General features: G+C 51.1%; 1 protein-coding gene across 1 annotated transcript; it reads left to right on the plus strand.

The window, feature by feature from the left end:
* On the plus strand, window positions 1-27121 carry man1a2 (mannosidase, alpha, class 1A, member 2). Its single transcript, XM_002943445.3, has 14 exons — window positions 1-1221; window positions 1642-2178; window positions 13939-14194; window positions 14703-14799; window positions 15425-15543; window positions 15657-15737; window positions 19330-19424; window positions 19687-19810; window positions 21680-21773; window positions 22519-22634; window positions 22869-23088; window positions 24261-24433; window positions 25059-25174; window positions 26410-27121. The coding sequence occupies exons 2-14, from the start codon at window positions 1871-1873 to the stop codon at window positions 26540-26542; spliced, it is 1932 nt and encodes a 643-aa protein (XP_002943491.1). The 5' UTR covers window positions 1-1221; window positions 1642-1870; the 3' UTR covers window positions 26543-27121.
* The last annotated feature ends 122 nt before the right edge of the window (window positions 27122-27243 follow it).

The raw sequence follows: 27243 nt of genomic DNA on the forward strand, positions 1-27243 counted from the left end.
TTGGTTCCGGCAGCCTGGCGTCTCCATGGCAGCCCCTCCTCGCCCCTCCCACCCGGCCAAGATGGCGCCGGTAACTATTACGGTGTGAGGCAGAGGCGGAGCTGCGGTGACAGGGAGCGGAGCGGGGAGGCTCGGCCGGCACTGAGGGTTTAATAGTGTTAAGGGCTCGGCTCATCGGCGGAACCTGCGGCTTTACGGGACTGTCGTACGCCCAGCGCGGCCTGGATTCCTGGATCTCCATCATCACTGCCCGGGGGTAGCGGGGTAGCTTCGGCTCTCATCTTAATTGCCCCTGGGATAACTGGAATCCAGCCCATCGCTTCATAATTGCCCCTGGGGTGACTGGCCCCCTACAGATCCTATCAGAACTGCCCCTGGGGTGACTGGCCCCCCTGGGGGTGACTTCCCCCCTATAGATCCTATCAGAACTGCCCCTGGGGTGACTTCCCCCCTATAGATCCTATCAGAACTGCCCCTGGGGGTGACTTCCCCCCTACAGATCCTATCAGAACTGCCCCTGGGGTGACTTCCCCCCTACAGATCTTATCAGAACTGCCCCTGGGGGTGACTTCCCCCCTACAGATCCTATCAGAACTGCCCCTGGGGTGACTTCCCCCCTACAGATCCTATCAGAACTGCCCCTGGGGGTGACTTCCCCCCTATAGATCTTATCAGAACTGCCCCTGGGGGTGACTGCCCCCCTATAGATCCTATCAGAACTGCCCCTGGGGTGACTTCCCCCCTACAGATCCTATCAGAACTGCCCCTGGGGTGACTTCCCCCCTATAGATCCTATCAGAACTGCCCCTGGGGGTGACTTCCCCCCTACAGATCCTATCAGAACTGCCCCTGGGGGTGACTTCCCCCCTACAGATCCTATCAGAACTGCCCCTGGGGTGACTGCCCCCCTATAGATCCTATCAGAACTGCCCCTGGGGGTGACTTCCCCCCTATAGATCCTATCAGAACTGCCCCTGGGGGTGACTTCCCCCCTATAGATCCTATCAGAACTGCCCCTGGGGGTGACTGCCCCCCTATAGATCCTATCAGAACTGCCCCTGGGAGTGACTGCCCCCCTGCGCATCCAGTCAGAATCGCCCGGGAGATAACTTTTGCTATAATTGCCCCTGGGGCAACTGGCTACCTGTAGGTCTAATAACATTTATCTGCCCTGGATCCCCAGCTGCAAGGAGCTACAACCCTAACTGCCTTGCCCTAAGGGTAACTTCATTACTTCAGTACTTTTCCTTCCTTCATGTATTGCCCCAGGGTAACAGGATGCCTGGGGCTATGCCCTAATTGCCCCATTAGGATTGGCTGTATGGGGCTCTTTTATAAAGTGAGCAGGGGGCATCTTGTTTTACTGTTACCCTGGAGTATTAGGGTAAATAGCTCTCATGGTTAATTAGTTTTACACCTCCCTGTATCACTACCCCATCACCAACCTATTATCCATCCGGTGGCTGAGTGGATCCCTCAGAACCCCACTGGTTACCATTTCCTGGGTTGGGGGGCTACACTGACATTGCTGCCCCCCCCCCCCCGCATTGGTTTATTCCTATCCCCCTAGGCTTAGACTGAAGCCCCTCTCTCATTTTGCCCCCTGTATTTCTCTCCCCTAATCTGTTCTCTGTGTTACAGGTACCGGAGCCTAAGGACCCAGGAGCCGGGAGTGTGTGGCTCTGCTGGAACCCAGGATGGAATAAGCGGGCAGAGTGGGCGATACCCCGATTTCCTGGCAGCGGATACTGGAGATTCTGTTGCCCCATTTGCCCCCGTGCCCAACTAGAAGGAACTCTCAATGCATTGTACATTCGGTATAACATGATACCCGCCCTGCATTAGGAGTGACTGCTCTGTAACTGCCGCCATGACCACCCCAGCCCTTCTGCCGCTCACGGGGCGCCGGATCCCGGCTCTGAACCTCGGACCTTCGTCATTTCCGCACCATCGGGCCACCCTGAGGCTCTCGGAGAAATTCATTCTGCTTCTCATCCTCAGTGCCTTTATCACCCTGTGTTTCGGGGCTTTCTTTTTCCTCCCCGACTCCTCCAAGCACAAACGCTTTGACTTGGGCCTGGAGGATGTGCTTATTCCTCATATAGAATCTAATAAAGGAGCCAAGAACTCCGGGAGCGTTCTCATCCACGGCCAAGGCCACGACGAGCACCGACACAGGTAGGAAGGCTTGGCCAACCCAGCACGTGCCACACAGTCATTTCCCCTTAGTCAGTCGTGGCATCTGTCTCTTAAAGGGGTGATTCACCTTCAGGTTAACTTTTATTATTCTTTTCAGTTGGTCTTCATTTTTTCATAGTTTTTATTTGCCTTCTTTTTTTGACTCTTTTGAGATTTCAAATGGGGGTCACTGACCCCGGCAGCCAAAAACTATTGGTCGGGGAGGCCCCATTCAAGGACAGATATGGTGGGGGGTTCACCTTTCAGTTAACTTTTAGTATGTTATAGAATGACCAACTTTTCAATTGGTCTTCATTTTTTATTTTTCGTAGTTTTTGAATTATTTGCCTTCTTCTTCAGACTCTTTGCAGCTTTCAAATGGGGGTCACTGACCCCGGCAGCCAAAAACTATTGCTTTGTGAGGAGCCTTTCTCTATTCATATTCCTGTTTCTTTTACAAGATGCTGCCTAGTTACTAGGGTAAATTGGGCCCTAGCAACCACATAGCTGCTGAAATTCCAACCTGAAGAGCTGCTGAACAGCTAAATTAGTCAAAAACCACTAGTAATAAAAAATGAAGACCAATTGCAGGTTGTCTCAGAGTTACCTTCTCTACATTATACTAAAAGATAATTTAAAGGTAAAAAAACCCCATTAAATGACTTTTGTGTCATTTGACAAATGCCAGAGGTGCTGCTGTAAGATGCCATAGGCAGTCACTATTTATTGGGCCTGTGGGGGGGCTGTTTGGGCCTCTCTGGACTTGAAATGCCAGAACCTACTTTCAGCGGGTCTGGTCTATGTGCAGTGGGGTGCTGCTCCGACGTGTTGGGGTTCTTGCATTAGATACCAACCAGGACCCACTCTGTGTGCAGTTTGTATGCCCCCCATGTCCCCTTGGGTAAGTAGGTTAATTGGCTCCTGAGGAGTCGGTGTTTGTGCCCCTGCTAGGAACCAGTGAGCTCCCACAGGGCGAGGGCCAATGCTAATGATTAAATGTTCTCAGTAGCACTCGGCACAGCTTGGCTTAACTACGGATATAATCTCTCCGGCACGTATCAAACAGCCCATTGTCTCTGTCCCAACAGTGGGGTTTCACACATTTTTTAGATTCTGCTTTGCAGTCCAGCATTTGTTTAGGGCCCCATAGCATATAATATAATGTCAGATACAGACACTCAGTTTGTGGGGGTATCCAGGGCAAGAAACTTACCCCAGATCTATAACAATATGGACACTAAGCCAACTGATGTTTTCATGTATTTGGGACCCTGCATAGGACCTATGAGGAGCCAATGGCTGGGGGCCCTGTGGATGACTGACAGCCAGTGGTTTGAGTGACAGCTGTCACTGTGCCAGTCTGGGAGGGGAAGCGCAGGGTGCAGTGGGTTCAAGGCCTGGGGATTATTTGCCTTTGCACCCTGCACTTGCTGTTGGAATGGAATGCACCATCGCTTGACTTATTTTTGCACAGGAATAATAAATACTGGATTTACAGGGATTAGATGGGTATTTGCGCTGGGGCGGATCCCATGGAAAGAGAAACTTATTTGCTCACAAATTGGGCTGGAAAGCAACCAAACAAAGTTTGGCCAGACGGGCCGAAGCCACGAGGCAGTAGAGGTGCCAGTGCCGCCATGGGGCAAATCCACACTTGGGAATATTGGGGCTACGGGTTCCCCACCCCAATAACCAGTATAATACCCACGGCATTGCTCTTTCATGTGGCAGTTAGTGAAGCTTTGCCCCTGCCAGTCAGTGGGGCCCCCCTGTGAGTTGGCGCTGAGTGCGGGCATCACAAGGAAGCCGGGGCTATTGTTCCCTGACGCACACATGGGGCTCGTAGTCCCACAGGGATTGGCCGTGTAATTATCACCCTCACCAGGAAAACACGTCGGACTGTGTTGCTGACGCTTCTGGGAGGGAGGAGGTTAAAGCCTCGGGGCCCCAGCAAGTACCTGCTTGCCCATTAACCCTTTCCCCACCACACGGCGGAAGCAGTAAGGTCGCTGGAACCAAAGATTAACCGTTTCTGTGCCGGTGTTAGTGGCAAACAGAGCAGGGAAGGGCAGCCCTCGGGCATCTGTGCCACCCACTCTGCCCTGTCTGTGCTATAAGGGCAAGATCCTATTGTGTGCCCAGTGCCCCTGCCCATAAAATGTACCTGGCACCGCAGAATGGGCCCCGGCCTGTTCCCTCTGTGAGGCCCACCCTGGGGCAATTCCATCCAGAAACCAACTAAGTGCCCCCAGACAGGGCTGGGTATGGGCAGTATGCGACCATGTGTACAGCGAGTGCTTGCCCCTGGGTCACACTGTCGCATGAAAATGGCTTCATCCTAGAACTATGTTGGCATTCACAGCACCCAGCTAGGGGGCTGCCCATTGTGTCCTGTGGGTCAATGGCACGTGGGCAACCATACTGATCTATATACTGGCCACTCTGGCCCTGCAAGACACCTTGACCTGAGATCTCATTGGTGGATGGGTTGACCCTATCCATACATGTGCCACCTACAGGCCACCCTGTGCATACATGCGCCACCTACAGGCCACCCTGTGCATACATGCGCCACCTACAGGCCTCCCTATCCATACATGCGCCACCTACAGGCCTCCCTATCCATACATGCGCCACCTACAGGCCACCCTGTGCATACACGCGCCACTTACAGGCCTCCCTATCCAAATATGCACCACCTACAGGCCTCCCTATCCATACATGTGCCACCTACAGGCCTCCCTATCCATACATGCGCCACCTACAGGCCTCCCTATCCATACATGCGCCACCTACAGGCCACCCTGTGCATACACGTGCCACTTACAGGCCTCCCTATCCATATATGCACCACCTACAGGCCTCCCTATCCATACATGTGCCACCTACAGGCCTCCTTATCCATACATGTGCCACCTACTGGCCACTCTGTGCATATGTGCGCCACCTACAGGCCTCCCAAACCATACATGCGCCACCTACAGGCCACCCTGTGCATACACGCGCCACCTACAGGCCCCCCTATCCATACATGCGCCACCTACAGGCCCCCCTATCCATACATGCGCCACCTACTGGCCACTCTGTGCATACATGCGCCACTTCCAGGCCTCCCTATCCATACATGTGCCACCTACTTGCCACTCTGTGCATACACGCGCCACCTACAGGCCTCCCTATCCATATATGCACCACCTACAGGCCTCCCTATCCATACACGCGCCACCTACAGGCCTCCCTGTGCATACATGCGCCACCTACAGGCCTCCCTATCCATACATGCGCCACCTACAGGCCTCCCTATCCATACATGCACCACCTACAGGCCTCCCTATCCATATATGCACCACCTACAGGCCTCCCTATCCATATATGCACCACCTACAGTCCTCCCTATCCATACACGCGCCACCTACTGGCCTCCCTATCCATACATGCGCCACCTACTGGCCACTCTGTGCATACATGCGCCACTTCCAGGCCTCCCTATCCATACATGTGCCACCTACTTGCCACTCTGTGCATACACGCGCCACCTACAGGCCACTCTGTGCATACATGCGCCACCTACAGGCCTCCCTATCCATATATGCACCACCTACAGGCCTCCCTATCCATACACGCGCCACCTACAGGCCTCCCTGTGCATACATGCGCCACCTACAGGCCTCCCTATCCATACATGCACCACCTACAGGCCTCCCTATCCATATATGCACCACCTACAGGCCTCCCTATCCATATATGCACCACCTACAGTCCTCCCTATCCATACACGCGCCACCTACTGGCCTCCCTATCCATACATGCGCCACCTACTGGCCTCCCTATCCATACATGCGCCACCTACAGGCCTCCCTATCCATACATGCGCCACCTACTGGCCACCCTGTGCATACATGCGCCACCTACAGGCCACTCTGTGCATACATGCGCCACCTACAGGCCACTCTGTGCATACATGCGCCACCTACTGGCCCCCTGTGCATACATGCGCCACCTACTGGCCCCCTGTGCATACATGCGCCACCTACTGGCCCCCTGTGCATACATGCGCCACCTACTGGCCCCCTGTGCATACATGCGCCACCTACTGGCCCCCTGTGCATACATGCGCCACCTACAGGCCACTCTGTGCATACATGCGCCACCTACAGGCCACTCTGTGCCTACATGCGCCACCTACTGGCCACCCTGTGCATACATGCGCCACCTACAGGCCACTCTTTGCATACATGCGCCACCTACAGGCCACCCTGTGCATACATGCGCCACCTACAGGCCACTCTTTGCATACATGCGCCACCTACAGGCCACTCTGTGCATACATGTGCCACCTAGAGTGCCAGTATGTGCCACGTTAACTGTACTCTCATTCCTGACAATAATACATACTGAGCCCCTGCTTTCATGGCAAGTTACCAGTTGAAGCGCTGGTGGCTGTATGGGGTCCATGTTACTGTGGGAGCGCTCCCTACACGACTGCCTATAAATGTGCAGGGGATCAGCCCATGGGGGATACACACTTACATGGCACAGAGGGTGGGAGCCCAGAGCCTATAGAGTTAATGGTAACCCTCCCTCCGGGCCATACCATCTCCTGGCACCGCTCCCTAGGCCTCCTACTCCTGTGCCATGAAAGGGTTAACTCCCGGCAAGTTATTAAAGGGAACAGTTCCAACCTGTTATTACAGCTCTGTGATCTCATGCGAGATCTTGTCAGTTCCCCTAATGCGCCAAATAATCGCTGGAATGGAAGTCGCATTTCAACATTATTGCTCTGTGGGAAAATGGGAATTGCACGAGCCCGGGGGGAAGGAATGTTAACCACTTGCTGGCTGGCCTGCTGCCGGCTGCCCTCTCTGTAGGTAACTTGTAGGCCCCGGGGTAGGTACACGTGCTTGTAGTGATGTGTAGGGGCCAATCCTGAGCAGTACCTTGTAGTGATGTGTAGGGGCCAATCCTGACCAGTACCTTGTAGTGATGTGTAGGGGCCAATCCTGACCAGTACCTTGTAGTGATGTGTAGGGGCCAATCCTGACCAGTATCTTGTAGTGATGTGTAGGGGCCAATCCTGACCAGTACCTTGTAGTGATGTGTAGGGGCCAATCCTGACCAGTACCTTGTAGTGATGTGTAGGGGCCAATCCTGAGCAGTATCTTGTAGTGATGTGTAGGGGCCAATCCTGACCAGTACCTTGTAGTGATGTGTAGGGGCCAATCCTGAGCAGTACCTTGTAGTGATGTGTAGGGGCCAATCCTGACCAGTACCTTGTAGTGATGTGTAGGGGCCAATCCTGAGCAGTACCTTGTAGTGATGTGTAGGGGCCAATCCTGACCAGTACCTTGTAGTGATGTGTAGGGGCCAATCCTGACCAGTACCTTGTAGTGATGTGTAGGGGCCAATCCTGAGCAGTACCTTGTAGTGATGTGTAGGGGCCAATCCTGAGCAGTACCTTGTAGTGATGTGTAGGGGCCAATCCTGAGCAGTACCTTGTAGTGATGTGTAGGGGCCAATCCTGACCAGTATCTTGTAGTGATGTGTAGGGGCCAATCCTGAGCAGTACCTTGTAGTGATGTGTAGGGGCCAATCCTGACCAGTATCTTGTAGTGATGTGTAGGGGCCAATCCTGAGCAGTACCTTGTAGTGATGTGTAGGGGCCAATCCTGAGCAGTACCTTGTAGTGATGTGTAGGGGCCAATCCTGAGCAGTACCTTGTAGTGATGTGTAGGGGCCAATCCTGAGCAGTACCTTGTAGTGATGTGTAGGGGCCAATCCTGACCAGTATCTTGTAGTGATGTGTATGTTGGCCGTACCCCACCCCTCCCATTGGTCATTGCGAGTTAATGAAGCGCAGGTCTGGGTTGGATGTGGGCTGAAGTGATTCAATCTGCACATCACTGTTTGATTGGTTCATTGATCAGGCAGGTTTGAATATGTCATCTCCTGATTGGCCATGTTGGGCAGCGTATGGTGCAGCAGCAGGTGGGCCCCAATGGGCAGAGCAATAGAAATTTTCCAATAGGGGGTGTGGCCAGTAGTACTGTATCCGTCTTATTGGGCCCTGGGCTGTTGGGTTGGCTACAAAAGGGTATTGGGCAGCGTTTGGCCACCTCTAGGGAAGCCATTTACTGAAAGCTATGCCGGTGCCTGCTATAGGGGAGGTCGGCCGTATGGGTGATACTCAGTAGAACTGTACGTCTCCGCCACTGCTCACCTTGCCGCTGATGAGTTCCTGGAATAGACTTCTCTACGGAGCCGCCATCATTCTCATTAAGACAATTAATTGAAATCTCCTAATTAGCAGTGCGTGCAATGATTAGACTTGGGCTTATTCCGCTCCCTGAACATAATTCCTCTCTGCCACTCGCTTTGCTGCTTTTATTGCGCCCCATTAATTCCCTAATTAGGGGCGACTTCTTTATCGTTGTTACTCGCGTTGCGGTGCGTTCCTATAGGCTGGGGCACAGTAATAACCCTTGTGGCACTTTGGGCAACTTGTGATGTCATAGCCTGGAACCTGGCGCTTAGAGAATGAGGCTCAAATCTTGTGTTCCAGAGCAGCAGAACCCAGGTAGCGTAGAACCCAGGTAGCGTAGAACCCAGGTAGCGTAGAACCCAGGTAGCGTAGAACCCAGGTAGCGTAGAACCCAGGTAGCGTAGAACCCAGGTAGCGTAGAACCCAGGTAGCGTAGAACCGGACAGCCAGTTGTTGGGTGGATCCTGCCAGAGACCCTGAGTATGGGGGTGTCCCAGGCTGTGCTTATTGGTTCCATAGGATTTGCTATAGCCCCCCCCCCCCACCACTTTAAGCCCCATAGTTCCTGAAGCAGAACCAGGGAATGCTGGGAGGCCCATTGGTATCTGGTACTGGGGGTGATTATGAAGTGCAGTAAGGGCGGGAACAGATGTAGAACAGCTGGGGGGCTTCCAACCTTTATAGGGTTATTGTGGGATTTGCGAGGATTTCACTGTAATGCTGATAGGGGCAGGTTGGCTCTGATAGGGGTAGGTTGGCTCTGATAGGGGCAGGTTGGCTCTGATAGGGGCAGGTTGGCTCTGATAGGGGCAGGTTGGCTCTGATAGGGGCAGGTTGGCTCTGATAGGGGCAGGTTGGCTCTGATAGGGGCAGCATGGCTCTGATAGGGGCAGCATGGCTCTGATAGGGGCAGGTTGGCTCTGATAGGGGCAGGTTGGCTCTGATAGGGGCAGGTTGGCTCTGATAGGGGCAGGTTGGCTCTGATAGGGGCAGGTTGGCTCTGATAGGGGCAGGTTGGCTCTGATAGGGGCAGCATGGCTCTGATAGGGGCAGGTTGGCTCTGATAGGGGTAGCATGGCTCTGATAGGGGCAGGTTGGCTCTGATAGGGGCAGCATGGCTCTGATAGGGGCAGGTTGGCTCTGATAGGGGCAGGTTGGCTCTGATAGGGGCGGGTTGGCTCTGATAGAGGCGGGTTGGCTCTGATAGAGGCGGGTTGGCTCTGATAGGGGCAGGTTGGCTCTGATAGGGGCAGCATGGCTCTGATAGGGGCAGGTTGGCTCTGATAGGGGCAGCATGGCTCTGATAGGGGCAGCATGGCTCTGATAGGGGCAGGTTGGCTCTGATAGGGGCAGGTTGGCTCTGATAGGGGCAGGTTGGCTCTGATAGGGGCAGGTTGGCTCTGATAGGGGCAGGTTGGCTCTGATAGGGGCAGGTTGGCTCTGATAGGGGTAGCATGGCTCTGATAGGGGCAGGTTGGCTCTGATAGGGGCAGCATGGCTCTGATAGGGGCAGGTTGGCTCTGATAGGGGCAGGTTGGCTCTGATAGGGGCGGGTTGGCTCTGATAGAGGCGGGTTGGCTCTGATAGAGGCGGGTTGGCTCTGATAGGGGCAGGTTGGCTCTGATAGGGGCAGCATGGCTCTGATAGGGGCAGGTTGGCTCTGATAGGGGTAGCATGGCTCTGATAGGGGCAGGTTGGCTCTGATAGGGGCAGCATGGCTCTGATAGGGGCAGGTTGGCTCTGATAGGGGCAGGTTGGCTCTGATAGGGGCAGGTTGGCTCTGATAGGGGCGGGTTGGCTCTGATAGGGGCAGGTTGGCTCTGATAGGGGCAGGTTGGCTCTGATAGGGGCAGGTTGGCTCTGATAGGGGCAGGTTGGCTCTGATAGGGGCAGGTTGGCTCTGATAGGGGTAGCATGGCTCTGATAGGGGCAGGTTGGCTCTGATAGGGGCAGGTTGGCTCTGATAGGGGCAGGTTGGCTCTGATAGGGGCAGGTTGGCTCTGATAGGGGCGGGTTGGCTCTGATAGGGGCGGGTTGGCTCTGATAGGGGCGGGTTGGCTCTGATAGGGGCGGGTTGGCTCTGATAGGGGCGGGTTGGCTCTGATAGGGGCGGGTTGGCTCTGATAGGGGCGGGTTGGCTCTGATAGGGGCGGGTTGGCTCTGATAGGGGCGGGTTGGCTCTGATAGGGGTAGCATGGCTCTGATAGGGGCAGGTTGGCTCTGATAGGGGCAGGTTGGCTCTGATAGGGGTAGGTTGGCTCTGATAGGGGCAGGTTGGCTCTGATAGGGGCAGGTTGGCTCTGATAGGGGCAGGTTGGCTCTGATAGGGGCGGGTTGGCTCTGATAGAGGCGGGTTGGCTCTGATAGAGGCGGGTTGGCTCTGATAGGGGCGGGTTGGCTCTGATAGGGGCGGGTTGGCTCTGATAGGGGCAGGTTGGCTCTGATAGGGGCAGGTTGGCTCTGATAGGGGTAGCATGGCTCTGATAGGGGCAGGTTGGCTCTGATAGAGGCGGGTTGGCTCTGATAGGGGCGGGTTGGCTCTGATAGGGGCGGGTTGGCTCTGATAGGGGCGGGTTGGCTCTGATAGGGGCGGGTTGGCTCTGATAGGGGCAGGTTGGCACAGCTCCAGGCCTGGCGCAATCTCTTGGGTTTATACTATAATTATTGGCGGTTGGTGGCTCCGCCCACTTTTCCTAACCTGGAACTGCAGTTGCCCAGTAACTAACTCTGTAAAGTTTAGGGACCCTGGGATTAATAGTTAAAGAATGGCAGCAGTTTAAATTTAAACCAAAAAAAATTCAATAGATGAAATCTGATTGGCTGCTGGTGGCTCCACCCACTTTGTCAAATCTAAAAATGCAGTCCCCTAGTGACCGACTGTGCAGAGTTTGGGTCCCTGGTGTTAATACTGTTAGACTGTCAGCAGGTTGGAGTTCCTCCAGGTAAAATCTGATTGGCTGTTTGTAGCTCCACCCACTTTTGGGCATCCAATAATCATCATATTTTCATTCAGCCTGACCCCATGACTATGTGATTCGAGTTTGGGGAGCTGCAAGATTGGCAGCAGTTTGAAAATCTTCCCTGTCAAAGTCAATGGGAAAATTGGGGGGTTCGGAACGGCGCCACAAAAAGACGGGGGGCGGGATCGCTTAGAAAAGCACAAGCACCCTGCTCCGCTATAGGGCGAAGCGTGGGTGTTTAGAAAATGGGCGGTGCTAAGAATAATAATAATAAGTGGAAGTTGGGGGATAGTTTGTTGGGGGGGGGGGGTCCCAACCAACATAATAAACAAAGATCTGTGGGGTCAGAGCAGCGTACCCCTGCCTGAAGCAATTGCCCCCATACTGTGCCAATCCGGGGATACCTGTGTATTGTGTGGGGCCCCCACCATGGTCCCAGTCTGTACAAACCATTGTAGTGACCCCCCCCCAGACCGTTTCTTAATTATATATTAAACCTATTTATTGGTCAGTGCCCACACTGCCCCCCTATAACCCCCCCCATGGGGTGCTTCCCCCCCCTATAGTCACCGTGCGTCATGGCTGCTTATAGCTGGGAGGGTTTCAGTTGTGTGGCCCCTGTGTGTGGCCCATCCCAGTACCAGAGGTGAGTGGGTCGCTCAGTGCCAGTCCGACGGGCTCTCTCCTGCCCCCCTGTGCCAGCGCCTGATTAACACTCTCTCTGTGCCCAAACAGCAATCATCTCAAGCGCCTCTCCAGCCCCATTCCCCCCCCCCCCGCAGCCACTTTGTTTCCACTAAACACCTCTCATCCCAGCAGCTGGCGCTCTGTGGGGCCCGGGGCCCCCCCTGTGTATCAGTGGATTGTTATTCCTCTCACAGCCGCAGATACACACAGATGCCAGCAGGTTGGCACGCAGCAGGTTTAGGCAGTGAAAAGTCCTTAAAGGGACCCTGCCATGATATTTATGGGGCTGAGTATCTCTAAATGACCCTGTTACACAGCAAATAATTCCCTCTGCCATTTAACCTTTTATTCTTCAACCAACAAATGTATTTGTAGCTGTAATATTGGTGTGTAGGCGCCATCTCAGTGCCTTGTGCCTGAGTCTGTGCTTTCAGCCAGCGCTACCCATTAGAACTGCTTTCAGCTAACCTATTGTTTCTCCTACTCCCATGTAACTGGAGGAGTCCCAAGCCGGACTTGGATTTCTTACTATTGAGTGCTATTCTGATACCTACTGGGAGCTGCTATCTTGCTCCCTTCCCATTGTTCTGCTGATCGGCTGCTGGGGGTGAGGGGGGGGGGATATCACTCCAACTTGCAGCGCAGCAGTAAAGTGTGCCTGAGTCTGAGCTTTCAGCCAGCGCTACACATTAGAACTGCTTTCAGCTAACCTATTGTTTCTCCTACTCCCATGTAACTGGAGGAGTCCCAAGCCGGACTTGGATTTCTTACTATTGAGTGCTATTCTGATACCTACTGGGAGCTGCTATCTTGCTCCCTTCCCATTGTTCTGCTGATCGGCTGCTGGGGGGGAGGGGGGGGGGATATCACTCCAACTTGCAGCGCAGCAGTAAAGTGAGACTGAAGTTTATCAGAGCACAGGTCACATAGCTGTGGCACCCTGGGAAATGAAGAATATGACTAGCCCCATGTGACATTGCAAAATTTCCCCTCATTACCGTGCTTAGACTGCGGGGGGGCACATTTGCCCTTTGCTGTGCCCCTACTAATCCAATTTTGGGGTAATTAGTAGAAGAGTCCGGCTCAGAGAATAAGTGCCAAGCTGAGTCTGTTCCGATCACACCAGGAAAGGCTTTAAAGGGGAAGTAAGGCTTTGTGTTACCTTTATCCGCAGATCTGCCAGAGAATATTGGTAGCTTTGTCACAGTAACAGCAGCTCCTTGGGCTTCAGCATTGAGCTGGGGGGTCACTATTTAGGGGTGAGTAGCGGCATTGTTAGGCTTAGACCAGCGTGACGCCCCCTAGATTCTGTGAGGGTGAATCTGCTCCCTGAATAATTTACTGTTCCCTTATCCGCCCTGAAATACTCAGTGTTGTGCGACTGCCGCAATAAAGTAGCTGCCTGAGATCCCCCCCCCCCCCCGCTTGTGCATTAAAGGGATAGTGAATGGCCCCCAGTGCTTGTGGGCTAAATCCTGCCCATTGTACAGTCACTGTAGGTTGGTAGGTTACCAGCTGTACTTACCCACCCTCTGCCAACCAGCGTCAGTGTAAGGAGAGATAATAATGTGTATTAGCCCCTCCCTCTGCCAGCAATGGCCGCCTCCGTGTAAGAGGTAATGATAATTATCAGTTAAATTGTTAGTTTATATTTTGCACAATTTTTTTTTTAAATAATTGTTTATTTTTTAGCACCCCTCCCCCCAGCTCACTAACATATTATGGGGCCACTTAAAGGGGGTAGGTGGGGTCTTAAAATGCCCAGGACTGCGCTTGTACCAATCCCTTGCCCAGTGGGCATAGGTTGGCCTTCTGCCCCATTCCCTGACCACGCCCTTTTCCGTTTGCTGCCAGGGAGGAGGAGGAGCAGCTGAGGAACAAGATCCGCGCCGACCATGAGAGGGCGCTAGAGGAGGCCAAAGAGAAGCTGAAGAAGTCGCGGGATGAGATCCGGGCCGAGATCCAGACAGAGAAGAGCAAACTGGCCGAGGAGCTAAAGAAAAAGGATAACCCGCCCCCTCCTCTGGCCCCCGTGCCCAACCTCCCAGAGATAAAGAATGGGGATCCCGGGGACCCCGACATCCGAGAGAAACGGGACAAAATTAAAGAGGTAAGGGGAGACTTAATCAGGCCACGTAGGTTGGGGGGCAAGTAATGGCTCATAATATAAATAGTGCCCCCATATGTGTGTAGGGCAGAGGCCTTAAAGGGCCAGTAACGCCAGTTAATACAATTACCCATAAGAACGTATTCGAGAATTCTGCGTCATTGCTACAAACCGTAATATTTATTATTTAAAGTGATAGGGGCGGAGCTTTAGCCAACAGATAAAAGATGGCTGAACGCTAATGAGATAATACAGAGTCTGCGCCTCTTAGCAAGGAGCTGTGTGTGCTGCCCCATTGACTCCTGTGCGTTTTATTCTCTGAGTCTCTCTCTGTCTTGTGCAACTGACTGGGTCAATGGGTCAGTGCCAAACTCCAGGGGTACCAAACCTGTGAGCTGTGTGTTCTACACGGCCCCCTCTGCCCCTACCCCCACAGTAATAGTCACCCCAAGTGCCCCCTATTCACCCTCCATCTCAACCTGTGTAACATCCAGTCCTTTTTTCTCTCTAGATGATGAAACATGCCTGGGACAACTACAAGCAGTACGGCTGGGGCCACAATGAGCTCAAACCCATTGCCAGGAAGGGCCACTCCACTAACATATTTGGTAAGAAACGGTAACCCTTTCCTCTCTAGGGGGAGATAGGGGGGGGTTTGGGGTGAGTGCTTATTGGTGCCCTGGGTACCCCTGGAACTATAGCGGGGTGACTGTTACCCCAATGTTTCTATATATCTGTAACCTTGTTATGGGCTAAGGGGGCCCAGCCTGAAGGCCAGTTAGGGGGGGATTTGGGGTGAGTGCTTATTTGTGCCCTGGGTACCCCTGGAACTATAGCGGGGTGACTGTTACCCCAATGTTTCTATATATCTGTAACCTTGTTATGGGCTAAGGGGGCCCAGCCTGAAGGCCAGTTAGGGGGGGATTTGGGGTGAGTGCTTATTTGTGCCCTGGGTACCCCTGGAACTATAGTGGGGTGACTGTTACCCCAATGTTTCTATATATCTGTAACCTTGTTATGGGCTAAGGGGGCCCAGCCTGAAGGCCAGTTAGGGGGGGATTTGGGGTGAGTGCTTATTTGTGCCCTGGGTACCCCTGGAACTATAGCAGGGTGACTGTCACCCCAATGTTTCAAGCCTGTAGGCCGGTTAGGGTGGGCTGATTTGTATCCTTGATGTCAGGCTCCCTACAATTATTGTTGCATCCCCCCCAATCCCACATTGTGTCCCCCCAGGAAATTCCCAGATGGGAGCCACAATAGTCGATGCCCTGGACTCACTGTACATTATGGGGCTCCTGGATGAATTCAGGGAAGGACAGGAGTGGGTGCAAAATAACTTGGACTTCAGTGTAGTAAGTATAATTACTCCCATTAATGTTACTGTGCCTTAAATATCTCTGTATCTATTTAACCCTGTATTAGCCCTGATCCCCCTCTCATTTACTTTTTTTTGTGTGTTTCCCAGAATGCCGAAGTGTCCGTATTTGAGGTGAACATCCGGTTCATTGGTGGGTTGTTGGCAGCGTTCTACCTATCTGGGCAGGAGGTAAGTGCCTACATAGTCTCCTGTGGGTCCTGGTCACATGGTCAGGGAGATGACTAACACAAGGGGTTAATAGTGCACTGGCACCTATGGCTATAGGCTACTGGTTTGTTGCCCGCAGCCATGGGTTCCCTTGAAGATTTTCCCATGATGCCCTGCTGCACGTGCTCTCTGCCTCGGGCCTCCGGTGACTGATGGGGGTCCCACTCCCTGCGGCGCTCTCTGAGCTGCATAGATATTGCCCCATTAAGCGTTTCTCATTGGGCATTACATAGGATTAATGGGGGGACCCCAGGGGCCACTCGCACAAAGGGAGGTAGCACTGCACCAAGAGAATGTCCAGTTATTTCAGGGGTCTCCAGGAGTAGCTCCGTAAGAGCTGCGGGGAGTATTATAAGGATTGGGGGGGGCCCTGGTCCCTGCCACCAGAAATGCCAGGTAGGTGTCTGTGTGCCCAACACTAATATGACCCTGGTACCCCAGTACCCCCATGTACCCCAACTGCAGTGTTATTGTGTGTAGGCAGAACCTGCAGGTCTGTATGATCTACTGATTGGGGGCTTCTCTACCTACTAAATCACCCCCATTAGCGCCCGCAGCTGGCATATTCACACAGAGTAACCCCAGGCCCCCCCCGTTGTCTCTGTGTCCCCCTAACAGCCAGGAGAGGGCCCTGCACTGATTGGTTGGCCTCATAAACAGCAGCGCAGCTCAGTACCCCGAGACGGGGGGGGCCCTAAATCATCCAATAACGGTGCTGCTTCTCTGCCCAGAGCTATTTGTGTCACTAGATTGTATGTCAGGGGCCCGTCATCTGGGAAATGAGCAGAGAGCAAATCATTCGCTTGGATCCGCAGCTCAGATAGTGATTGGGCCTCGTGGGGGTCACATCAAGCAAAGTGGGGGGGGGGGGGGCAGCCAGGGGCCACTCATTTGTCCTCTCGTGTTCTACTTGGATAGATAATAAGAAGAATAGCCTTTTATTGTACTCCTATCTCTCTAGCGCCCCCTGCTTTTAACTTCAGCTCCACGGGTGATGTTGAACTGCATCTCTCATCTTTCTACAACATCTAATCAAGGGTTTGAATTGTAGTTCAACTTTATCTCAGGAGTGTGAAAAGTCCTTAAAGGAACCCTGTTATGGGAAAACCTGTTTGTTCTAAAACTCATCAGTTAATAGAGCTTCTCCAGCAGAATCCTGCATTGTAATCTGTTTTTCCCATGGGGCTAGCCATATTCTTCATTTCCCAGGGTGCCACAGCCATGTGACCTGTGCTCTGATAAGCTTCAGTCTCACTTTACTGCTGCGCTGCAAGTTGGAGTGATATATATATATACAGACAGAAATGAAATGGATGAGTAGAGACAGACAGCGCATACAGAAGGGTATAGAACTACAGGGGGGGTAGGGGCGAATGTACACAACACCCCGCAGGCTCGTTATTACATGGGCGTGTGTCATTTCACATCATTGTATATTGGGCAGACGATTTATATTGTCCTGACCCTGCAGTCATGTGACCTCCATGCAGGAAGGGGATAGGTCACATAAAGAGCCAGTTATTAATGAGGTGGTATTTATGGTTTGGCCATGTCCCCCTGCCAGAGATGGGCCCGTAGGGCATGTACTGCCGGCCTGATACAGACTGACACGTGCACTTCCACCCACATCCTATGTACTGTGTAAATAGCTGCCCCCCAGCCCCTGTCTGACTGTATTACCCACAATGCACCTCACAGTACCGATATAACCCACAATGCTCATACCATATAGCATGGCTACCTCTCTATTACCCATAATGCTTCCTAAAGCATGGCTACCTCTCTATTACCCATAATGCTCCCTACGGCATGGCTACCTCTCTATTACCCATAATGCTCCCTACAGCATGGCTACCTCTCTATTACCCATAATGCTTCCTACAGCATGGCTACCTCTCTATTACCCATAATGCTCCCTACAGCATGGCTACCTCTCTATTACCCATAATGCTCCCTACTGCATAGCTACCTTTATATTACCCATAATGCTCCCTACAGCATGGCTACCTCTCTATTACCCATAATGCTCCCTACAGCATGGCTACCTCTCTATTACCCATAATGCTCCCTACAGCATGGCTACCTCTCTATTACCCATAATGCTCCTTACTGCATAGCTACCTTTATATTACCCATAATGCTCCCTACTGCATAGCTACCTTTATATTACCCATAATGCTCCCTACAGCATGGCTACCTCTCTATTACCCATAATGCTCCCTACTGCATAGCTACCTTTATATTACCCATAATGCTCCCTACAGCATGGCTACCTCTCTATTACCCATAATGCTCCCTACAGCATGGCTACCTCTCTATTACCCATAATGCTCCCTACTGCATAGCTACCTTTATATTACCCATAATGCTCCCTACAGCATGGCTACCTCTCTATTACCCATAATGCTCCCTAACAGCATGGCTACCTCTCTGTTACCCATAATGCTCCCTAACAGCATGGCTACCTCTCTGTTACCCATAATGCTCCCTAACAGCATGGCTACCTCTCTGTTACCCATAATGCTCCCTACAGCATGGCTGCCTCTATTACCCATAATGCTCCCTACTGCATAGCTACCTTTATATTACCCATAATGCTCCCTACAGCATGGCTACCTCTCTATTACCCATAATGCTCCCTACTGCATAGCTACCTTTATATTACCCATAATGCTCCCTACAGCATGGCTACCTCTCTATTACCCATAATGCTCCCTACAGCATAGCTACCTCTCTATTACCCATAATGCTCCCTACGGCATGGCTACCTCTCTATTACCCATAATGCTCCCTACTGCATAGCTACCTTTATATTACCCATAATGCTCCCTACAGCATGGCTACCTCTCTATTACCCATAATGCTCCCTACAGCATAGCTACCTCTCTGTTACCCATAATGCTCCCTACGGCATGGCTACCTCTCTATTACCCATAATGCTCCCTACAGCGTGGCTACCTCTCTATTACCCATAATGCTCCCTACAGCGTGGCTACCTCTCTATTACCCATAATGCTCCCTACAGCGTGGCTACCTCTCTATTACCCATAATGCTCCCTACAGCGTGGCTGCCTCTCTATTACCCATAATGCTCCCTACAGCATGGCTACCTCTCTATTACCCATAATGCTCCCTACAGCATGGCTACCTCTCTATTACCCATAATGCTCCCTACAGCATGGCTACCTCTCTGTTACCCATAATGCTCCCTACGGCATGGCTACCTCTCTATTACCCATAATGCTCCCTACAGCGTGGCTACCTCTCTATTACCCATAATGCTCCCTACGGCATGGCTACCTCTCTGTTACCCATAATGCTCCCTACAGCATGGCTACCTCTCTGTTACCCATAATGCTCCCTACGGCATGGCTACCTCTCTATTACCCATAATGCTCCCTACAGCGTGGCTACCTCTCTATTACCCATAATGCTCCCTACAGCGTGGCTGCCTCTCTATTACCCATAATGCTCCATGCAGCACAGACCCTAATGCATCAAACAGTATCAGTGCAGGGATGATTAATGGGGGGTTCCTTTCCTTCTCTTTCAGGTATTTAAGAACAAGGCTGTTCTGCTGGCAGAGAAGCTGCTCCCTGCGTTCAACACCCCAACTGGAATCCCGTGGGCTATGGTGAACCTCAAAACGTAAAGTTCTTTATGATTTAGTAAATCCAGTCACCTGATCTTGCCCACCAGTCCCTTTCCTTCTTATTATCAACAGCAGCGCAGTTTGGTCTAGCAGTGCAGTCTGCATGTACATGTTAGATAACTCTATATGTATATGGCTGTGGGTAACACCGCACTCTTTGTGTCTCTTTGTGCCTATGGGTGGGAGCTGCCATACTGTCAGTATTATATGATGCTATAGAGCTGACAATTAATAGCGGGTTTCTTTGTGTTACTACAGTGGTGTTGGCAGGAACTGGGGCTGGGCGTCGGCAGGGAGCAGTATCCTGGCAGAGTTTGGCACCCTACACCTGGAGTTTGTGCACCTCAGTTACCTGACCGGGAACCCTGTTTATTATAATAAGGTGAGTGAGCCTGTATAGGCAGGCGTGGGGTTAATCAATTTATATACACACAGGGTAAGTGAGCCTGTGTGTATATGAGCTGATTAACCCCACACGTGCCTATACACATAGGGTAAGTGAGCCTGTATAGGCAGGCGTGGGGTTAATCCGTTCATATATATATATATATATATATATATATATATATATATATATATATATATATATATATATATATATATATATATATATATATATATATATATATATAAAATATACACACATACAAACAGGGTGATTGAGCCTGTATAGGCATGTGTGGGGCTAATCAGTTCATATACACACAGAGTGAGTGAGCCTGTATAGGCACACATAGGGTTAATCAGTTCGTATACACACAGGGTGAGTGAGCCTCTATAGGCACACCGGGTTAATCAGTTTATATTTACACAGTGTGAGTGATACTGTATAGGCACACTTAGGGTTAATCAGTTCATATTTACACAGTGTGAGTGAGGGCTCTGGCACACGGGGAGATTAGTCGCCCGCGGCAAAACTCCCTGTTCGCGGGCGACTAATCTCCCCGAGTTGCCTACCCCTGCCATCCCACCGGTGAACATGTAAGTCGCCGGCAGGATGGCAGACGCGGCGGCGCGATTTCGCGCAAATCGCCGAATAAGACTCGAGAGTCTTTTTCGGCGATTTCCTGAAATCGCCCCACCGCGTCTGCCATCCTGCCGGCGACTTACATGTTCACTGGTGGGATGGCAGGGGTAGGCAACTCGGGGAGATTAGTCGCCCGCGAACAGGGAGTTTTGCCGCGGGCGACTAATCTCCCTGTGTGCCAGAGCCCTGATACTGTATAGGCACACTTAGGGTTAATCAGTTCATATTTACACAGTGTGAGTGATACTGTATAGACACACTTAGGGTTAATCTGTTCATGTTTACACAGGGTGAGTGAGCCTGTATAGGCACACTTAGGGTTAATCAGTTCATATTTACACAGGATGAGTGATACTGTATAGGCACACTTAGGGTTAATCAGTTCATATTTACACAGGATGAGTGAGCCTGTATAGGCACACATAGGGTTAATTAGTTCATATAACACAGGGTGAGTGAGTCTGTATAGGCACACATGGGGTTAATTAGTTCATATAACACAGGGTGAGTGAGCCTGTATAGGCACACATAGGGTTAATTAGTTCATAACACACAGGGTGAGTGATACTGTATAGGCACACATAGGGTTAATTAGTTCATATACACACACAGGGTGAGTGATACTGTATAGGCACACTTAGGGTTAATCAGTTCATATTTACACAGGATGAGTGATACTGTATAGGCACACTTAGGGTTAATCAGTTCATATTTACACAGGATGAGTGAGCCTGTATAGGCACACATAGGGTTAATTAGTTCATATAACACAGGGTGAGTGAGTCTGTATAGGCACACATGGGGTTAATTAGTTCATATAACACAGGGTGAGTGAGCCTGTATAGGCACACATAGGGTTAATTAGTTCATATAACACAGGGTGAGTGAGCCTGTATAGGCACACATAGGGTTAATTAGTTTATATACACACAGGGTGAGTGATACTGTATAGGCATACATAGGGTTAATCAGTTCATACACACAGGGTGAGTGAGCCTGTATAGGCACACATAGGGTTAATCAGTTTATATATACACAGGGTGAGTGATACTGTATAGGCACACATAGGGTTAATCAGTTCATACACACAGGGTGAGTGAGTGGGGGGAGCTTTGGGCCAATGATATTACACATGTTTGGGCTGAGACCCTTTCCTGTCTGTGCTGAGGGTTGGGGTGCAGCAGAGGATGATGGGAAGAGCCTAATTGGTTGCTCTGCTTGCAGGTTATGCACATCCGGAAGCTCCTGCAGAAGATGGATCGACCCAATGGGCTGTTTCCCAACTACCTGAACCCCAGGACGGGGCGCTGGGGGCAACGTGAGTGCTTATACCCCCCTCTGTGTCTTCCCCAAATTCATAGCCTGGACCCCACCCTATGACATTGGCAAAGGGGCGGGATAATGCGGTCATGTGACCAAAAGGGCAGAGTCAGCTGGGTCCAATCCGTGCCCTGATTCCTCCACTTGTCCTGTAGGTTCCATAAGTTTCAGCCGCAATGTTCTGATCCAGTGACTGATATGGTTCTCTGCAGGGAATCCGTTTACCAGAGAGGGATGGGGCCCTCTAGTGGGCAAAACAAAATAACTCTTCTTTTCATTGGTTATCATTTTTTATTTTTTTAATTATTTGCCTTCCTCTTCTGTTTTCAACTTTCAAATGGGGGTCACTGACCCCGGCAGCCAAAAAACGATTGCTCTGTGAGGCTACTCCTAGTGCTACATTGTATTACTTACCTTTCTATTTAGGCCTCTCCTATTCATATTCTTGTCTCTCTTTCAAACCACTGCCTGGTTGGTAGGTTCCTTTGGACCCTAGCAACCAGATAGTCACAGCACACAAAGCGAAATAAATAAAAAACTACAAGTAATAAAAAGACCAATTGCAAATTATCTCAGAATATCACTCTCTACATCATCAATAAAAATTAGTTTAAATGTGAAACCTCCCAAGAGAGGGGGGTGTGGGGACACCTCAGTGCCAGGCTTGCCAGTTTGTGCCCCTATCGGGGGGGGGGGGGGGGGGGGGGCAGGTGTGAGGCTCTAACCCCCTCTTTGCGCTACAGACCACACGTCGGTGGGAGGCCTGGGAGACAGCTTCTACGAGTACCTGCTGAAGGCATGGCTGGTATCGGACCGCAGCGACATAGAGGCTCGCCATATGTACGACAGCGCCATTGAAGTGAGTATGCCAGCCCTTGCCCACCTGTAGGGCAACATCATTAGAAAGTTCCAACTGTCACCGTACATACTATATTGTGCAATGCACTAGGCCCTGGGGCATTGGCTGCCTGAGGTGAACAAGCAATATGGCAGCTCCCAGTCTGACTGTTTAACCCATTATCTCCCAAGCCAAGGGAACGTTCTACATGAGACATGATTGCCGCGCTTTTATCCCCCCTTTATCCCGGCACAGGCCATAGAGAGACACCTGGTCCGCAAGTCCAGCGGGGGCCTGACGTTTATCGGCGAGTGGAAGAACGGCCACTTGGAACGGAAGATGGGTCACCTGACCTGCTTTGCGGGCGGCATGCTGGCGCTGGGTGCCGACGGCTCCCCCGGAGAGAAGGCCGGCCACTACCTACAGCTGGGGGCTGAGATTGCCCACACGTGCCACGAGTCTTACGACCGGACAGGTATGGGGGAGGGGGCGGCGGGCAAATAGTCTCAGTGTAACTGCCCCAGTAGAAGTAGTGCAACTTAATCCTCCTTTCCTGCACATCGGGGGCGGGGCCCGTGCATGGTGCTGAGTGCAGAGCCCCCCATGAGACCCCAGTACTCCCCCAGCATGTGATTGGGTACAGCAGGATTTCACTTATATAAACAACACTCATTGTCTTCCCTCTCTCGCTCTCTCTCTGTCTTATCCCCCGTCTCTATAATCCCCCCATTTATTCTGTAATCTTTCTCTCTATTTTATCCCCACTGTCTCTATCATCCCCCCGCTTTGCCTTATTCTCTATTCTCTCTCCATTTAATTCCCCCTGTCTCTCTAATCCCCCCACTTATTCTGTAATCTCTCTATTTTATCCCCACTGTCTCTATAATCCCCCCACTTTGCCTTATTCTCTATTTTATCCCCCCTGTCTCTATAATCCCCCCCACTTTGCCCTATTCTCTCTCTGTTTCATACCCTGTCTCTATTCTCTCTCTATTTTATCCCCCGTCTCTATAATCCCTCCACTTATTCTGTAATCTCTCTATTTTATCCCCACTGTCTCTATAATCCCCCCACTTTGCCTTATTCTCTATTTTATCCCCACTGTCTCTATAATCCCCCCACTTTGCCTTATTCTCTATTTTATCCCCCCTGTCTCTATAATCCCCCCCACTTTGCCTTATTCTCTCTCTGTTTCATACCCTGTCTCTATTCTCTCTCTATTTTATCCCCCCGTCTCTATAATCTCCCCACTTTGCCTTATTCTCTATTTTATCCCCCCCGTCTCTATAATCCCCCCACTTTGCCTTATTCTCTCTCTCCATTTAATCCCCCCTGTCTCTATAATCCCCCCCACTTTGCCCTATTCTCTCTCTGTTTCATACCCTGTCTCTATAATCCCCCTCTATTCTCTCTCTATTTTATCCCCCCCTGTCTCTATAATTCCCCCACTTTGCCTTATTCTCTATTTTATCCCCCCGCGTCTCTATAATCCCCTCACTTTGCCTTATTCTCTCTCTGTTTCTACTCCCCGTCTCTATAATCCCCCTCTATTCTCTCTCCATTTTATCCCCCTCATCTGTATAATCCCCCCCCCCACATACCTTGCTGTATTCCCTGCTCTCTGTCCCCTCCCTGTGGCCCTCTCAGTGCTGAAGTTGGGCCCGGAGGCCTTTAAGTTTGATGGCGGCGCGGAGGCGGTGGCCGTACGACAGAATGAGAAGTATTACATCCTGAGACCGGAGGTCATTGAGACTTATTGGTACATGTGGCGCTTTACCCACGACCCAAAATACCGGCGGTGGGGCTGGGAGGCTGCTCAGGTAAGTGGTCCTGTAAGTGCCCCTCTGTTAGTCCTAACGCAGGGGGGTGTCGTGCCTCCGAGCTTGGCTGGAACTCTAGGGGTTAATTGTGTCCATAAATGCCCAAGTGGCTGGCAGCCAATCCCTCCATTGTGTTCCTCCCAGAAGCCATATTTATTGTGAGATTAGATTAATTGCTTCTCCATATGGTCATGTTCGTTTGTATGCTTTGTTTATTCTGGTTGCTAGGATCCCCTCGTTCAGCAACCAGTTGAAAGTTCAAAGAGCTGCAAAAAATATACAATTTGAATGAAACAGCAAATCATACTATGTATATTGTGAGGCAGTTTTCCCCTTTAAACCCAGCTAAAGCAGCCAATCCTGACAGAAGTCTGGCCTTTACCTGCCTTAACCCTGTGTGTGCCACATCGCTTCCTACACCCAGCTGCCTGCCGGTGTGGCACGTTATCATTCGCCCACTAGAGGGAGTCCCTGGGCCACTGAGCTTTTCTATATTCCCTTCAATCACTGAATCAGCCTATAGATACCCAGCAGTACAGTCAGCTGGGGGATAAACGTGTAAAAAGGAAATAAATATGAACAAAATAGTAAATATGACAGTGACAAGGGTTTGTCTCCTCTCCAGGCCATAGATAAGTACTGCAGGGTGAGCGGGGGCTTCTCTGGAATCAAAGACGTCTATTCCTCCTCCCCGACCTACGATGATGTGCAGCAGAGCTTCTTCCTGGCCGAGACCCTGAAGTGAGTTTCTACTGTGGGATAATGTACCCCCTACTGTAAATGATAAGGATATTAGCAGTCACTGAGGGGTTCTGTGCCCCCATATAAAGGCACAAGGCTGCAGGCTGAGTTATACAGGGAACTCTGAGTATCACTCATGTATTATAAGGGATAATGTACCCCCTACTGTAAATGATAAGGATATTAGCAGTCACTGAGGGGTTCTGTGCCCCCCATATAAAGGCACAAGGCTGAAGGCTGAGTTATACAGGGAACTCTGAGTATCACTCATGTATTATAAGGGATAATGTACCCCCTACTGTAAATGATAAGGATATTAGCAGTCACTGAGGGGTTCTGTGCCCCCCATATAAAGGCACAAGGCTGAAGGCTGAGTTATACAGGGAACTCTGAGTATCACTCATGTATTATAAGGGATAATGTACCCCCTACTGTAAATGATAAGGATATTAGCAGTCACTGAGGGGTTCTGTGCCCCCCATATAAAGGCACAAGGCTGAAGGCTGAGTTACACAGGGAACTCTGAGTATCACTCATGTATTATAAGGGATAATGTACCCCCTACTGTAAATGATAAGGATATTAGCAGTCACTGAGGGGTTCTGTGCCCATATAAAGGCACAAGGCTGCAGGCTGAGTTATACAGGGAACTCTGAGTATCACTCATGTATTATAAGGGATAATGTACCCCCTACTGTAAATGATAAGGATATTAGCAGTCACTGAGGGGTTCTGTGCCCATATAAAGGCACAAGGCTGCAGGCTGAGTTATACAGGGAACTCTGAGTTTCACTCATGTATTATAAGGGATAATGTACCCCCTACTGTAAATGATAAGGATATTAGCAGTCACTGAGGGGTTCTGTGCCCCCCATATAAAGGCACAAGGCTGCAGGCTGAGTTATACAGGGAACTCTGAGTATCACTCATGTATTATAAGGGATAATGTACCCCCTACTGTAAATGATAAGGATATTAGCAGTCACTGAGGGGTTCTGTGCCCCCCATATAAAGGCACAAGGCTGCAGGCTGAGTTATACAGGGAACTCTGAGTATCACTCATGTATTATAAGGGATAATGTACCCCCTACTGTAAATGATAAGGATATTAGTTACTGAGGGCTTTAGAAAGTATCGGGTGGGGTGGCATTTCTTTTTAATGGGGCAGAAATGAAGGCTTAAGAGCACTTACCCTGTATATAAACCTCCTGTCTCTCGTTGTTGCCCCCGTGCAGGTATCTGTACCTTCTCTTCTCCAGCGACGACCTGTTGCCATTGGATAACTGGGTGTTCAACACAGAGGCCCACCCTTTGCCAGTCATCCATTTGGTGAATAGCACTCTTCCTGGTAACCCTGTGGCACGATAGGGACTGCCCCAGGCAGGGGCCATTTATTTGGGACCATTTCAGGCCTAAAGGGGCTACTTAAGACTCAGTGATGAGAGTCCAACAGCACCGGCCCCGGGGCCCAATTCCATTTCCTTTCATGTACCTGCACCCCTATCTGCTGGCGGAACGAGATTAGACGACAGGCAGTGGGGGGGTATTTGCTGACCAAACTGCCCTGCTTGGGGGAGGAGCCTGGCAAGTCCTTACTGACCAAAAACCCTGGAGAGCGACCGGACACGTTCGAGGAACTGGAGACAAAACGAGGAGCGTCGTCCGTTTTATGAAAGGAACATTCTGGCACCAGACTGAACTTTTGGGGGGGGTGGGAGCGTCACTTTGTACCCCAACACAGTAACTGGCAGAGAACTGGTTAAAAACACATTCATTATGTTACTCTTGGATTAGCAGCCCATTGGGCCCCGAGAGTAGGGGCTCTGCGGGCGCCCCGCCCCCTCCCCACGGACACTGCACCCCACTTTCCTTTTCTTATGTTTTGGGTTCCTAGTGGCATGAGCTAAACACTGAGCTGGGGATTAAAGAGACGGTGTACAGGCCTAATCTGCGCCTCGTTATTCCTGGGGGGGGCCTGGCAATGCGCAGAAGTGCAGTGCTCTGATTGGCTCCTGCAACACAGGGGGTGGATCCAAACTGTAGAACAAATCCAGTTTCTGTAGGTTCCG

Source organism: Xenopus tropicalis, chromosome 2, assembly GCF_000004195.4.
Source record: "Xenopus tropicalis strain Nigerian chromosome 2, UCB_Xtro_10.0, whole genome shotgun sequence".
In the NCBI taxonomy this organism is placed as follows: domain Eukaryota; kingdom Metazoa; phylum Chordata; class Amphibia; order Anura; family Pipidae; genus Xenopus; species Xenopus tropicalis.

What these genes read in the sequence shown, in the direction of transcription:
- man1a2 (XM_002943445.3), top strand. Translation starts at nt 1,871, where the DNA reads ATGACCACCCCAGCCCTTCTGCCGCTCACGGGGCGCCGGATCCCGGCT. An exon ending in GACGGGGCGCTGGGGGCAAC is followed by an intron (nt 21,774 to 22,518) that starts GTGAGTGCTTAT and finishes TTTGCGCTACAG; the next exon opens with ACCACACGTCGGTGGGAGGC. An exon ending in CGAGTCTTACGACCGGACAG is followed by an intron (nt 23,089 to 24,260) that starts GTATGGGGGAGG and finishes TGGCCCTCTCAG; the next exon opens with TGCTGAAGTTGGGCCCGGAG.